This window comes from Peromyscus californicus, unplaced genomic scaffold, assembly GCF_007827085.1.
Source record: "Peromyscus californicus insignis strain IS unplaced genomic scaffold, ASM782708v3 Scaffold_11__1_contigs__length_118956290, whole genome shotgun sequence".
Classification (NCBI taxonomy): Eukaryota; Metazoa; Chordata; class Mammalia; order Rodentia; family Cricetidae; genus Peromyscus; species Peromyscus californicus.
Window position 1 is genome coordinate 39,223,902 of NW_026294402.1, and position 13,761 is coordinate 39,237,662.

The 13,761-nt window shown below is 47.9% G+C and overlaps 1 protein-coding gene across 1 annotated transcript; it reads right to left on the reverse strand.

Annotated features, from left to right (window-relative positions):
• Window positions 1-633: 633 nt before the first annotated feature.
• On the reverse strand, window positions 634-12,743 carry LOC128104036 (T-cell surface glycoprotein CD3 epsilon chain). Its single transcript, XM_052728785.1, has 8 exons — window positions 12,581-12,743; window positions 9,788-9,805; window positions 7,854-7,868; window positions 4,503-4,520; window positions 3,869-4,078; window positions 2,673-2,840; window positions 2,082-2,128; window positions 634-1,228 (listed from the first exon to the last, which is right to left on the reverse strand). The coding sequence occupies exons 1-8, from the start codon at window positions 12,630-12,632 to the stop codon at window positions 1,172-1,174; spliced, it is 585 nt and encodes a 194-aa protein (XP_052584745.1). The 5' UTR covers window positions 12,633-12,743; the 3' UTR covers window positions 634-1,171.
• Window positions 12,744-13,761: the final 1,018 nt, after the last annotated feature.

Sequence of the window (13,761 nt, forward strand, 5' to 3'; positions counted from 1 at the left end):
CAGAAAGGGACAGAAGAGAGCCTGCTGGTTTGAGCTGGCTTAGGACAGCTTGCTTGGGCTCTGGATTCCTCTCTCCTGCAAGCTGAGTGTGTGCGAGACGGAGAACTGAACCCTCTCACCGATGGCCTCCCATGTCTGGTTTCTGGCCGCCACTGTATCTCTCTCGTCCTCACTCCCAGCACAGCCCACATCCTGCTGCATAACCACCACATCTGGGGCTTCAGGCAGCTGCCTCCCAGGCAGGAGCAAGCTGCACTGTGAGGCTTTTTTCCACTTCCCGCTGTTCTGTTCAGCAGTTTCCTGGCAGCTGGTGGAAGCCTTGTCTCAGCACCAACCCCCTCTGTTTCCTCCCTTCTTTTCTGGTATCACCACCTGCCTGTCGGGTCCCATTTGTCTCATTCATTTTATGGACCGACCACTCCATCAGGGACCAGCCATCACTCAGCACCTTTGATGATTTGATGCATGTGATGATTTGATGCTAGTGCCCACTCCCTCCAATAGGCAAGTGCTGCATTGAGTCCCTGGGGAGAGTCTGAATCGCCTTAGGACACAGGCTGCTTCTGAGGACCTTCCAGAAAAAAAGGGACAGTAACTTTTCTAGCCAATATACTTTATTGCTTTTCCATTAGCAGAGAGGAGTCTGGTATATTCACGGAGATGCAGATGACTATCCAAGGATTTAAGATGAAACGTGGAGAGGGACTCGCAGCAGGTGCCAGGCCAGGACCTCTGCCAATGATCACTGAGCCCATCCCCAGGGAAGGGTGTAAAACACAGAGGTGGGAAAACAGAAAGCTATAGGAAAGGGCTGGGGAAGAGGGCCAATTTATATGCAGGGAAAGGAGGGGATTGACAGCAAAGATAACATCTGTGCAGAAGGAAGGAGCTGGCAGGGAGTGAGTGGCTGGAATAAGCATCCTGACAAGATGGCTGGCTGAGGGCTGGACCATTCATGATGTTTCAGAGGATATTGAGATAGTAATGTTCTAGTACTGGAGACTAGCAGAGGTGGCAGGAGAGGAAGCAGAGGCAAGGTTCCAGGAGGTGTGTTCACCAGAAGACTGAAGATCAGTCCTCTGGGGTCCACAATTTGTCCAGAGGACAAGGAACAGCACGGTGCTCAGGGGGCTGGATCTGGGTCCATGGGGGCCGGTGTCTCTCCCATCTGTCAGACTGCTCTCTGGTTCAGGCCAGAATACAGGTCCCGCTGGCCTTTGCGGATGGGCTAAGGGTGGAACAGGAAGGTGGTTAGGAGGGTGGGAGGAAGGAGCTATGAAGGAAGAAAGGCATTGGAGTGTTGGCTGCAGTGCAGGGTAAGACCTCTGGGCTTGGAGTCAGGAGGAGTCCAGTTGTGACTTGGCACAGATTTGAGCCAGCTACCTCCTTCTGGAAGCCTCAGCTCCCCTAACCCAGCAAGGGAGACTGGAAAGATTTGCCTCTAGCACTTCTGTCAAGGTTAGCTGGAGTTACCGAGGGAACACTAGATCCCCCATTCTTGATGCTCAGATTTTGTTCAATTTGTCCAGTGTGATAGTGCATGGTCACAATGAAGGCAGTCCTGGTGCCAGGTATTAAGTCTTCGGTTGGGAAATCAAATGGCAGCCTGGTGGGAGGGGAGCTGTGGTGCCCAACTGTGCATGCATGTGGTGTGTGTGTGTGTGTGTGTGTGTGTGTGTGTGTGTGTGTGTGTGTGTGTGTGTGTGTGGTGTGTATGTGCATGTGTGTGTGAGTGTGCATGATGGAGGAAAACTAGGGGCTATTTACTAATCAAGCACTGCCCTATTTTGACGACTGGTTGACTGCACTGGCATGCTGCTGGAGCACCCTTCTTATCTATCAGGTTAGCATTTGCATAGAATCTCAGTCAACCCCTGCCTCTACATGGTTGTGGAAGCCAAGCCAGCCTTTGAGACAGTCCTGTTATAACATGAAGAAGGCAGAGAAGGCACACGGGTAGCCTGTCCTGGGAGACCCGATGAGCAGCTTGAAGTGTCGGGCAGATGAGATGGGCAGTCCCGTGCAGTCTCCTTCTCTCTAGAAGCAGCCCCTCCAACTTCCCACCCACTATATCCCATTACCTCATAGTCTGGGTTGGGAACAGGTGGTGGCCGCTCCTTGTTTTGCCCTGCAGAGGAGGGAGGGGGGAAAACATTGTTTCCAAGCTGAACACCAGTCCTGCAGTAAAGATGGCTGCCAGGGGATCCAACCTAAGGGAGGCCAATCCTCTCTGTCCTTTCTTCTAATCTCCTTTCCCCATCCAGCAACTCTTCCTTCTTTCTTTCCTTCACCCCATCCCTAAGGCCTCCACACTGGTCTCTTCATTTGTGACTTTGCTCTAGCTCAGGTCCTCCCATTCTTTCTGCAGGAGGAAGGGAGAAGAAGAGGTGGGGACTAACATCCTGAGATCTCGCTGCCCCCAGTTTGGGGGTGGAATCTGCTTCCTGCAGAGTACTGCTGGGCATCTGAGGAAGCCCACTGCATTGGTTGGTCAGTGTTGGTTTTCAGAGGTTTTTTTAGGGTGGAAGGGAGTAATGATCATGAATCGGGAGCCCTCTGAAGGGACCTTGGTATCACAGAGAATGTGCTAGAGAAGCTGTTTGGAATCTGCTATAGACTTGCCCATCCTGGTTCCAGGCCCAATCTCCCTTGACCCAGCTTTGTGGTTTTACCTCGGGGCCTGCCCGCAGCACCGGTTCCTCGGGTCACAGGCTTGGCCTTGGCCTTCCTATTCTTGCTCCAGTAATAAACCACCATCAGCAAGCCCAGGGTGATGCAGACGTCAACGACGATGATGATGGCTACTGCTGTCAGGTCCACCTCCATGCAGTTCTCACACACTGCAGGGGGCAGGGGTGGGGGAGGGAGAGACGTGACCCAAAAAGGAAACCAGCTGGACTCGGGAGAAGAGGAAGAAACAAAGGAAGACAAGTCTTCCTTCAACACCTGCATGCCTGCCAGCATCAGAGTCCTGGCTACAATAGTGTCCAGTGAGAATGACAGGCAACATGGCTGATCACAGTCAGAGGCTCTGGAGACAAACAGTGTTAGCTCCATCACTCACCAGTTGCGGGGATTTTCAGCCCACTTTGTTTTCTCATCAACTAAATGGTAATTAAAAAATGTGCTTCACCTATATGGCTGATGTGGGGATAGCAGGAAAGAATCCCATGGTATGGACCTTGGGGGCGGAGTTCAGTGGTATAGAGCTTGCCTAGTGTGCCTTTGGATAATTGAGGCATGTGTTGGGATTAGAAATACACTACTTAGCTGGGTAGTGATAGCACATGCCTTTAATCTCAGCACTCGGGAGGCAGAGGCAGGTAGATCTCTGTGAGTACAAGGCTAGCCTGGTCTACAGAGTGAGTTCCAGGACAGCCAGGGCAACACAGAGAAACCCTGTCCCAGAAAAACAAAAACAAACAAGTATAAACAACAACAACAAAACCAAAACAATGAACAACAACCCCCACCCCCACCCCAGACCAAGAACAGTACTAGATAAATGCAGCTCTTATTTTGTATTGTGGTGCCTTGGTTTAGGACTTTTAGGTAGTGGCATTGAGTCTCTCTGCAAGTCCTCCTAATGAAATGTGTCTCTGGTGCTGGTGAACCTTGATTCTGAGTATGTTACAAGGCAAGTGACCCAAGCCTGCCTCTGAGGGAACTTGCTATTTTATACCTGGTACGAACTGAAGTTACCCAGACAATCCCAGGCCACTGTTTCATCTGTTTTTTCAGAAAATACCGATACTGTGTGGCCCCCAGGAGCCAGGGACAGAGTGCAGGAGGAGATTTGGGATGACAGGGACTGTGGCAGGCTTGGGGGGGTTCTTGAGAAAGCTGTTTGGAGAGGAGCCCGAGTTACCTCTTGCTTTCAGGTAGAGGTAAGCGTTTGGTGGGGTTTCTGCGTAGCAGGCATAGTAGTCACTGTCCTGGACTTCCGAAAAGTTCTCCAGCACCAGAATCTTATCATTCTCATTAGCTAATTGTTCATCCTTTTTCTTCCAAGAAACGACTTCACTCTCTAGAGGGCATGTCAGTTCTATCCTGGTTCCTGAGATGGAGACTTTATAATCTGAGGAAAAGGGGGAAAGGGAAGGAGGTTGGAAGGGAAATACAAGATAATTTCACAAATGGCAAGTTGGTCCTGTAAGAGGCAGCCAGGTACAGGAGATTTTTATCACCGGGGTTGAGGTTTGCTTGGCAGAGGGAGGTATCCTGACTAGATCAATTGGGAGAGGGTGTGTGTGTGTATAGATGGAGGGGCAGAGAACCCTCTGGAAGGTGGCTTCAGAGTGGAGGCAGTCACATAGGGAGCTGGAACGGGGAAGTAAAGAAAAGCCCACAAAAGTCCTCATTTGAAATCTTTCTAACACAGACACTGGGAACATAATAGGAGGCTCTCAGTTCTTGGTGCTGTTCTCTCTCAATCTGTCTCCTCCCCTCCACCCACTGCCTGTGTCTTCTGACGGGGCATAAATAAAGCACTGTAGACTCACAGTTTTGTGCCTCATTATCTGCAAACAAAAAAAAAGGGAAAGAATAGTAAGAAAATAATCCTGGTGTACACTTCCATTTAAGATAAAAATATTCTAGCAGTCGTAAGTACCAACACCCCAAGTCCTGTAAACCCTAGAGGTGAGGTCTGGATTCAGGCCCCAAAATATGCTCATGTATAATCCAGATACTTCAAATTCAAAATACGGGCACATGTGCTCCCAAGCCAGAACTATGGACACTGGAGTGTTAGTCAAAGGACAGAAAACTCTTGGGCTGTTCTCCTCATTCAGCCAGAATCATCTTACGGCTAGCTGTCACAGGGTCCTACGATAAAGACCTCCACACATTTGAGTGACTGACTCTTGGCCTATATATTTCCCATGATTTTTCTCTTTTTGTTTTGAGACAAGTCTTGTGCAGTCAAGGCTGGCCACATAATTGTTATGAAGTTGAGGGTGATCTTCAACTTCTGATCCTCCTGCCTCTAACTCCTGAGCTCTGGGATTCTAGGTACACACCGCCATGGACTGTTAATGTGGTGCTGGGAATTGAATCCAGGGCTTCGTGCATGCCAGGCAGGCACTCTGCCAACTAAGCCACATCCTCAGCCTCTGATGTTCTCCCTTAAAGCTAATGGAGCTGCTTGTAATCAAGATCAAATGTCCTACTCAACACACTTTCCTCCATATTGCCTCTGAGTGACCCAAGACTCTCTGCACACATTAAGAGGATGCTGGCTCTTTCTGTAAGGAGAGACTTGGCTTTAGATTATCTCTGAGTATAAGGAACTCTCTGTTGTTTGGTTGGAGGGAGGAGCCACAGCTGTGGGCGAGAGAAATCCACTCATAAAACCCACACTCCCTATAACAGGCATCGTTGCCCTAAGAGGTGGGCTGGTGGTCTTTCTGGAAGACTTGTGGCTGCATCCTGGATGCTACTGGGATATGCCAGAGTCCTGACATGACAGAATCTGAGCTGGAAGAGAGAAAGTGGTGGTGGCTAGTGCTGAGACACAGGTGTTCCTGGGGAAAGACACAGATGACCAGGCTGTATGAGCAGGAACAAGTCCTTGACTTCTCCGAGCTCCAGTGTTCCTCTTTTTAAAAAGTCTTTATTATTTAAGACAAAGTCTTGCTGGTCTGGCCTCACATTTCCAACCTTCCTGCCTCAGTCTCTTGAGTGCTGGGATTACAGGCATGTACCATGGCTCCCAGCCTCAAGCCTCTTCATCAGGGAAGTGGAGATAAAATGGCCACTTCAGAGGGTATTTGAAAGAATCAAAAGGATCCTAAAGGTGAAAGTGGATGCACATAGCGGATGCTCGTGAAAGATGCTGCCTTCTTCCTGCCCTTCCTTCCTGCCATCCTGCTAACATAGAAAACGGCTGAGCTCTGACCCAGCTGCTCACCAGACATCTGGCTGGGACTTCACACGACCTGCTCCCCAGGCAGCAGCCAGGAGCTGGGTATAATCATAACAGAGGGCTGCTTTGATTTAATAATTTTTTTTTTTTACCATTGATGTTTCCTAGAAAGTTTATGTGAATCAGAAATCTTTTTCTTTTTCTTTCTTTTTTTTTTTTTTCTTTGGTTTTTCGAGACAGGGTTTCTCTGTGTAGCTTTGTGCCTTTCCTGGAACTCACTTGGTAGCCCAGGCTGGCCTCGAACTCACAAAGATCCGCCTGGCTCTGCCTCCCGAGTGCTGGGATTAAAGGCGTGCGCCACCACCGCCCGGCTGTGAATCAGAAATCTTAAATAAGATAAACTAAAAGTAAACAGACATTATACTATGTTTAGGAGATTTGTCTGAAAACATGTAAAAAATTGCTTACAACTTTATTGGTCTAAATTCAACATCAGAATGTTGATTTACAAGGGCTGGATGTCCATGTTTAGAGACAGATGTGTTCACGAAGAGTTTGTACACATCCATTCTTACACATATCCATGGCATTTCACAATGGTTAAGAAATTGAGTTTCCTATAAATTATTTATCCCTCATTGATTAGACTATTTGTTTCTAAGCCTTTCCCCCCTAATTCAGGTCAACAGCTAGAACATATATGCTCAACAAACTTTAACATCTATTCTTCTATTCAAGTACTGGCTAGGTCTGTCTGCATCTACTTTCCAAGATATATATCTCCCCAACCTCTCTCTCCCTGAGGCAGGGTCTCACTATGTATGTAGCCTTGGCTGACCTGAAACTTGCTATGTAGACCAGGCTGGCTTCTAACTCACAGAGCTCCATCTGCCTCTGCCTCCAGAGTGCTGGGATTAAAGGTGTGTACCACCACACTCATTTAATCCCTTTTAAAAAGATTTAAAAGAAACTCTATGTGTATGTTTGCTTGTTAGTATGCACACATACGTGTGGGTGCTCACAGAGGCCAGAAGAGAAGGCCGGATTCCCTGGAACTGGGTGCTGGGAACCGAACGTTGGTCCTTTGAAAGAGCAGCAAGTGGTCTTAACTGCCGAGCCATGGCTCTACCTCCACCCCAGACCTTCAGCGTTTGCTCTCTAAAAACAATGAGTTTCTATGGAATAGCTAAATGCCACCTACTGACTTCTGACCGGCAGGTACTGTTGTGAGTATCTTCAATGAATCAATCATGAAGTCTACACATCAGTGCTACAGGTTGTTTCCATTTTACACACAATGATCAAATAGCAGAGGTATTAAGCAGCTATCCATTAACACCCAAGTAGGGAACTGAATCGGGATTTAAACAAGTCTCAGGATTAGATTTTGTCTCCTCTGCCTCAAGCATCCTCCGTGCTAAAGTACAAGTGAAACCTTTGAAAACTCAGCTCAGGAAACAACCCCCCAGCCTTCCTCAGCTACACTTTGCGGAGTTTGCCTTTCTTTTCATACTTCATACTTTCTTTGCACCCACCCATTGCATGCAGCACACTGTAGCATCAACTATTTGTGTCTCTTAAAGACAATTGGCTTCTTGAGGACAAAGAACTAGCAAAATATTAACATTCTGTTTATCTATTCACTCAAACACACTTCATTGAGCACCCACTATGGGCCAGGCACCAAGGACAGGGAAATGAAATTCTGCCTCGGCCTTCAAGGAACTTATGGCTCACACAAAAACCAATGGAGGGTCTGTCTGACCCACAGCCACCTGTGCGAAAGCCTTTCCCGAGCACAGGGAAGCATCCATGCATAGCTCTAAGCAGACATGGGAGCTAGCAGCCAAACCAGACACATTTCAGACAGTTGACCCCAGTCTCCCTGTACTAGCTCCAGTTCCCATTGTTACTACGACTCTCACGGTGTCATCTGATCAGTTTGTTCAACATCTGAGAAGAGGCTGTGTAGAGTGAATCCTCTTACCAGAGTTCTCGGTATCTGAAAGGGAAGCAGTAAGAGCTGTTAGTTATATTCTTAGCGACTAAGATCCAGCCTGCTCCCATGGGTGAGGACCCTCCCCTCAGTCTTAAGAGCACAACTGGACTTGAAGTTTCTTTGGCTGTGTACGACAAGCTGTCTGGAGTCTTACATTCTGCATTCTGTGTCTGTTGGCTATGCACGAAATGACTGCCATGGACACTGGCGACACACTGAAGGGAACGGAGCCTGCCACGGCTGCTGCTTTTGAATACAGTGTTGCGTCTCTCAGTTTGGAGGCACTGACTAAACAGGATTGGGACAGTCTTGACTCGACTGCTCTGACTGAGAAAGTAAAGTTCCGGCTAGTGCACACAAAGACACCCCCATTCAGACTATCCAAGCCCATGGTTATGAATGTGCACCCAAATGCCACTCCAAAACTTAACCAGGGTCACCCTATACATGCATTCTGGCCAGCCTCACATCCTCTATCAACCCCACATCAAATAGGAAAAGCAGAAGAATGAAAACCATTGGTACTTTTAACTTTTTGTGTATGTGTGTATGTTAGTGTTCCTGGGTGTGTGTGTGTGTGTGCATGTGTGCATGGTGTGCGTGTGTGTGTGTGTGTGTGTGCGTGTGTGTGTACAGGCAGACATTGGGTGCCTTCTGCCATAGTTCACCATCTCCTTGCTTTTGAGACAAGGTGTCTCACTGAACCCGGAGCTTGATGACTCGCCTAGACTGACTGGACAATAAGCCCCAGGGATCCTCCTGTCTCCGCCTCCCCAGTGCTTGGACTGCGCTTGGTTTTTTGTTTGTTTGTTTGTTTTTTGAGACAGGGTTTCTCTGTGTAGCTTTGGTGCCTGTCCTGGATCTCGTGCTGTAGACAGGCTGTCCTGGAACTCACAGAGATCCGCCTGCCTCTGCCTCCCGAGTGCTGGGATTAAAGGCGTGCGCCACCACCGCCTGGCGTGTTTGGCTTTTTTATGTGTGTTTTGGGAATTGAACTCAGGTCCTCATTCTTGTCAGGCAAACATTTTACCAACTGAGTCACCTTCCCAGCTCTACTGTAAACTGTTCAACAGTTCTAAGTTGTTCATCATTTTCTGCAGTCTCCTTGTTCCCTAAACTGGGGTACATCTATGAGGCAAAGGAGGAGAAAAATCTCTTTCACTGTTGCCTGCGGTTTGTCTGTGGGAAGCCTTGAGAAAACTGCACTCTAAACACAGTTAATTCTGAGAAATGCACTCTAAAGTGACTTGGTCACTGAGTGAACATCATAGCACACACGTACACAAACCTAGACAGCAGAGCCCACTGTTCAAGAGACTAGAGTGTAGAGTGTTGTGATCATTGTTCACCTAGACTATGTACTGTAGAGTGTTGTGATCATTGTTCACCTAGACTATATAGTGCAGAGTGCTGTGATCATTGTTCACCTAGACCATATACAGTAGAGTGTTGTGCCCACTGTTCACCGAGGCTATACACTGCAGAGTATTGTGCCCACTGTTCACCTAGACTATATACTGTAGAGTGTTGTGATCATTGTTCACCTAGACTATATATTGTAGAGTGTTGTGATCATTGTTCACCTAGACTATATAGTGCAGAGTGTTGTGATCATTGTTCACCTAGACTATATATTGTAGAGTGTTGTGATCATTGTTCACCTAGACTATATATTGTAGAGTGTTGTGCCTAGCCTACAAACCTCTGCAGCATGTAATTACACTGAACAGGCAATCACAATGGTATGTATCTGTGTATGTACACACAGAAAAGACACAGTGACCCAGTCCCATTATGATCACGTGGGTCTACTGTGGTATACATCGCCCATCAGTTACAGACTGGAACATTGTTATTTAGTGTGACGGCTGAACCAAGAATACCGGCATGATCTCATAGCAAAGAAAGGAATCATATCTTACCGTCCTGCCGAGTGCCAACTAGAAAACAAACAATAAAGAAATGAGTTAGTAAGGGCTGTGGATGCCTGAAATGCTAAACAAAAGGTTGTGTTCCTGTCTTCCTGTCACTGGCACCTAAAGGCCTTTCCACCCCCCCCCCCCCCCAGATCAGCCGTTTCTCTACACCAGTAAAGGATGTTTACTGCAGGGTATTGGGCAGGGGTTCCCAGCCAATTCGGGAGGATGCTGAACAGGGAGACTGTAGGTAGAGTTTTCCTGCCTGGCCCACAGTCAGGACAAATCTCTCTCACCTGCCAGTCCCACAGCCTTTCAAACCCAACCAAGTAAACACAGAGGCTTATTTTGCTTACAAACTGTATGGCCGTGGCAGGCTTCTTGCTAACTGTTCTTACAGCTTAAATTAACCCATTTCCATTAATCTATACCTTGCCACGTGGCTCGTGGCTTACCGGCATCTTCACATGCTGTTTCTCATCATGGCGGCTGGCAGTGTCTCTCTGACTCAGCCTTCCACTTCCCAGCTTTATTCTCCTCCTTGTCCCGCCTACACTTCCTGCCTAGCCAATGGCCAATCAGTGTTTTAATTATTGACTAATCAGCAACACATTTGACATACAGAACATCCCACAGCAGGAGACAACCAGCATGAGGCACAGGTGCACTCGTGGCCCTGACAAGCAGAAGTCGAGCATGCTGAGGCTCCTTTCTGGGTGGCCCAGGAGACAGCAAATGAGCGTGGCAGCAGACTCTCCACTGTGAAAACCGTTCTCCGACTTCAGAAGAAAAACAAGCCCTTGGCGGCTACAGGTGTTGGGACTCTTTCTGCCTCTGGCTCCTGAGAGCCGGACAGCTCACATTTTCCATTTGTTTTCTGCTTGAGACAGGGGTGGGAATATTTGAAACCCGACTACTCCTCAGCTAGAGCCTGTGCATCCGGGCTCTCCTGGGTCCCCTCGCTCAACACTGACTTGTGTCTGTTACGGTGACCAGTTTCCCCTGCACTGCCTGAGCGTTTTGTTTATGAACAGCCTCTGTGTAGGGTGAGGTGTTCTCCCATCCCCAGAGCAGACAAGGCACATTACTAGGGTGCTTAAGTCTTTAGTATTCTCCTTCCCTCCCCCTTTCTCTTTATTCTTCCTTTTATTACATTTGTTTACATTTACTTATTTTGTGTGTAGGTATGTGAGCATATGCATGTTACAGCACATGTGTGGAGGTCAGAGGGCAGCTTATAAGAATTAGTTCTCGAGCCGGGCGGTGGTGGCACACGCCTTTAATCCCAGCACTCGGGAGGCAGAGGCAGGCAGATCTCTGTGAGTTCGAGGCCAGCCTGGTCTACAGCGCGAGATCCAGGAAAGGCACCAAAACTACACAGAGAAACCCTGCCTCGAAAAACCAAAAAAGAAAAAAAAAAAAAGAATTAGTTCTCGCCTTTCACTTGTGGGACCTAGGGATGAAACCCAGGTTGTCAGCCTTGGTGGGAGACACCTTCACCCACTGAACCTTCTCGGAGGCTTTCCTCTTTTCTTTTTTAATTTATGTGTTTTTATCTATCTATCTATCTATCTATCTATCACTATCATCTCTTTAATTTAAGAGAGAGTACAATTTATACCATACACCTCTAAGAAAAGGCCTGGCCATTCCACGCAAGAGTCATATTCTGCCCCTTGAGACTTAAAGTGTATTCCTTGGACCTGTCACAGATTAATAAACATAAAAGCTTTTTAGAAATATGGAATGTTGAGGGAGATGATGGCACAAGCTTGCAATCCCAGGACTCGAGAGGCTAAGGCAGAAGGATGTTGAGTTTAAGAAGAGCCGACCTAGACTGCATCATGAGCCTCTGTGTTAGAAGCAGCCAGCCACCTCACTCAGCACCCCCAGTGAAGATGTGTGTATACTCATGCTTGAGAAACCCAAGGTGAAGCAGGAAATGGAGGCACAATGGCTGTGGCTCTGAGAGAGGAGCCCAGCTCTGGCAACACAGTATTTTCTAGGTCTTTGACGGAAAACTCTCATGAGCCATTTTGGCTCACAAAGTGCAACCCTTCCAAGCACAGGCCTTGTAGACAGACATCCTGGTTTCCCAGATCAGCTGCTGGGTTTACTCTTTATCATTGAATAATTATTCAATCCTGCAGTGACGACTTCATCTGTAAGTCAGGGGCTGGACCACCTTTCTTCCAGGGAAGAAGTAAGAATCAAATGGGTCAAGCCGTGTAAAGTCCTTTCTTCACGCAGTGCACACACACTTCGCAAACGGCTTTTGTACACACGCTCGCGCTATTTATCTCACATGAGAGCGCTCAGCTGTTTATCAACTTATATCCCACCTTGCTTCAGAAAAAAGGACTAAACTAATTGGAATCTCATGGTCACCTTCAAAAGACCGGAAATCACAAAGGGATTGTCTCAAAGACACTAAGCAGGGCAGGGCCCGGGTCTACCTTTCCCCTCTCCCCAAAACCAAGCAGAGCTACCCCTGCTCCTTCCCTTAAGCACTGCTGAGTTCAGATCAGACAGATGGGTTCATTCTGGATGACAGACAGACCCCTTCCCTCAGTAGATATGATCAACCCAACTGGTTTCCTTTGCCTGTCTCCTGAACTGTCTCCCGGGCACCTGGGGCCACATTTTTTTCCCTCTCCAGCCCTCTTCCCCCCTCCCTAACGGCATCACCAACAGTTCCTTGAACCTTTTAGTCCGTGAAGCACCAGCCGCACCAGGCAAGGCTGAGAGCCTTGCAATGGCCGGGAAAAGCACCACCCTTCTCCATTCCCGCCTACTCACCTACGAGGAGGAGGCCGAGGAGCAGTATTCTGCAGAAAGCGTTCCACTGCATCCTTCTCAGAACGCACGCTCTACTAAGATGGCGGAGACAGCCTGCTCATTACTTCTGAAAAGGAAGCCAGAGGAAGTTCTCAACGTGCTGGCTGCCTGTAAAGACTCTGGATCACTGCTTGCAATCACAGGATGGAAACCAGGGCGCTTTACCAGGAGAGACTTACCATTTCTGAAGAAGCACCAGAAGCAGGCAGGGGAGGCAGGTGTCTGGACCCCACACAGGAAGTGTAGAGGGCCCGCGGGGCCCGCCTGCTCCACGTCACTTGGCAATGTTCGAAATGTTCCAGGCAGAAGCCCCGATCCGCCTCGGTTGTCTGAGGAAATCTGGGCCTCGCAGCCTTCCCACAAAGATGAGCAAGGGGACTCTGGCACGTCCTCTGGGTTCTGTGAAAAATACCTATGTGTGTGCCCTGTGCAAAGAGTCTCCACACTGAGGGCGCCTTCCTAACGCATAACCCCACCAGCTGAGGCAGGAAGACGTGGAAGACTCTGTCTTCTTTTATGGTGCCCTTGGTGCTGAGCAGCAGGATGGAGCCATCTTAGTAACAAGATCTGAGAGGACCTTTGTTTTTCTTTCTTTCTTCGAGACAGGATTTTGCCATACAGCTCCTCCTGGCCCTTCATGGCACACGCTGAGCTGGTACTGAACACTGAGTACTTGCACAGCTTCCTTTCTGCGCCCTGACATCATGTTAAGGGCTTTACTCATACACCCGCTAAGGAAGCTGCTATTATTATTATTATTTAAAATCTAGCAAGGTACTTTCTGAGTTATAAACAATGATCTTTCTTTGAAAACACGTTTTTATTGAGTCTGCTCTTTGATAATTTCATACATGGACAACGTGCCTTCTGATTATTAATTTCCCTTTCTCAACAAGTCTCCCTACATTAATGTTCTCTATTAATTTTTTACATTATTTATTTACTTATTTATCTGTTGTATGTGTATGTGGGTGGGCATATGCATGCCACAATGTGTGTGGCAGTCAGAGGACAGCTTGAGGGACTCAGTCCTCTCTTTCCACCATGTGAGTCCCAGGTTTCAATTCAGGTCTTTAGGTTTTTAACCACAAAAAAGTTTATCTGCTGAGGTATCTCTCTGGCTTTTTTTTTTTAATGCTATC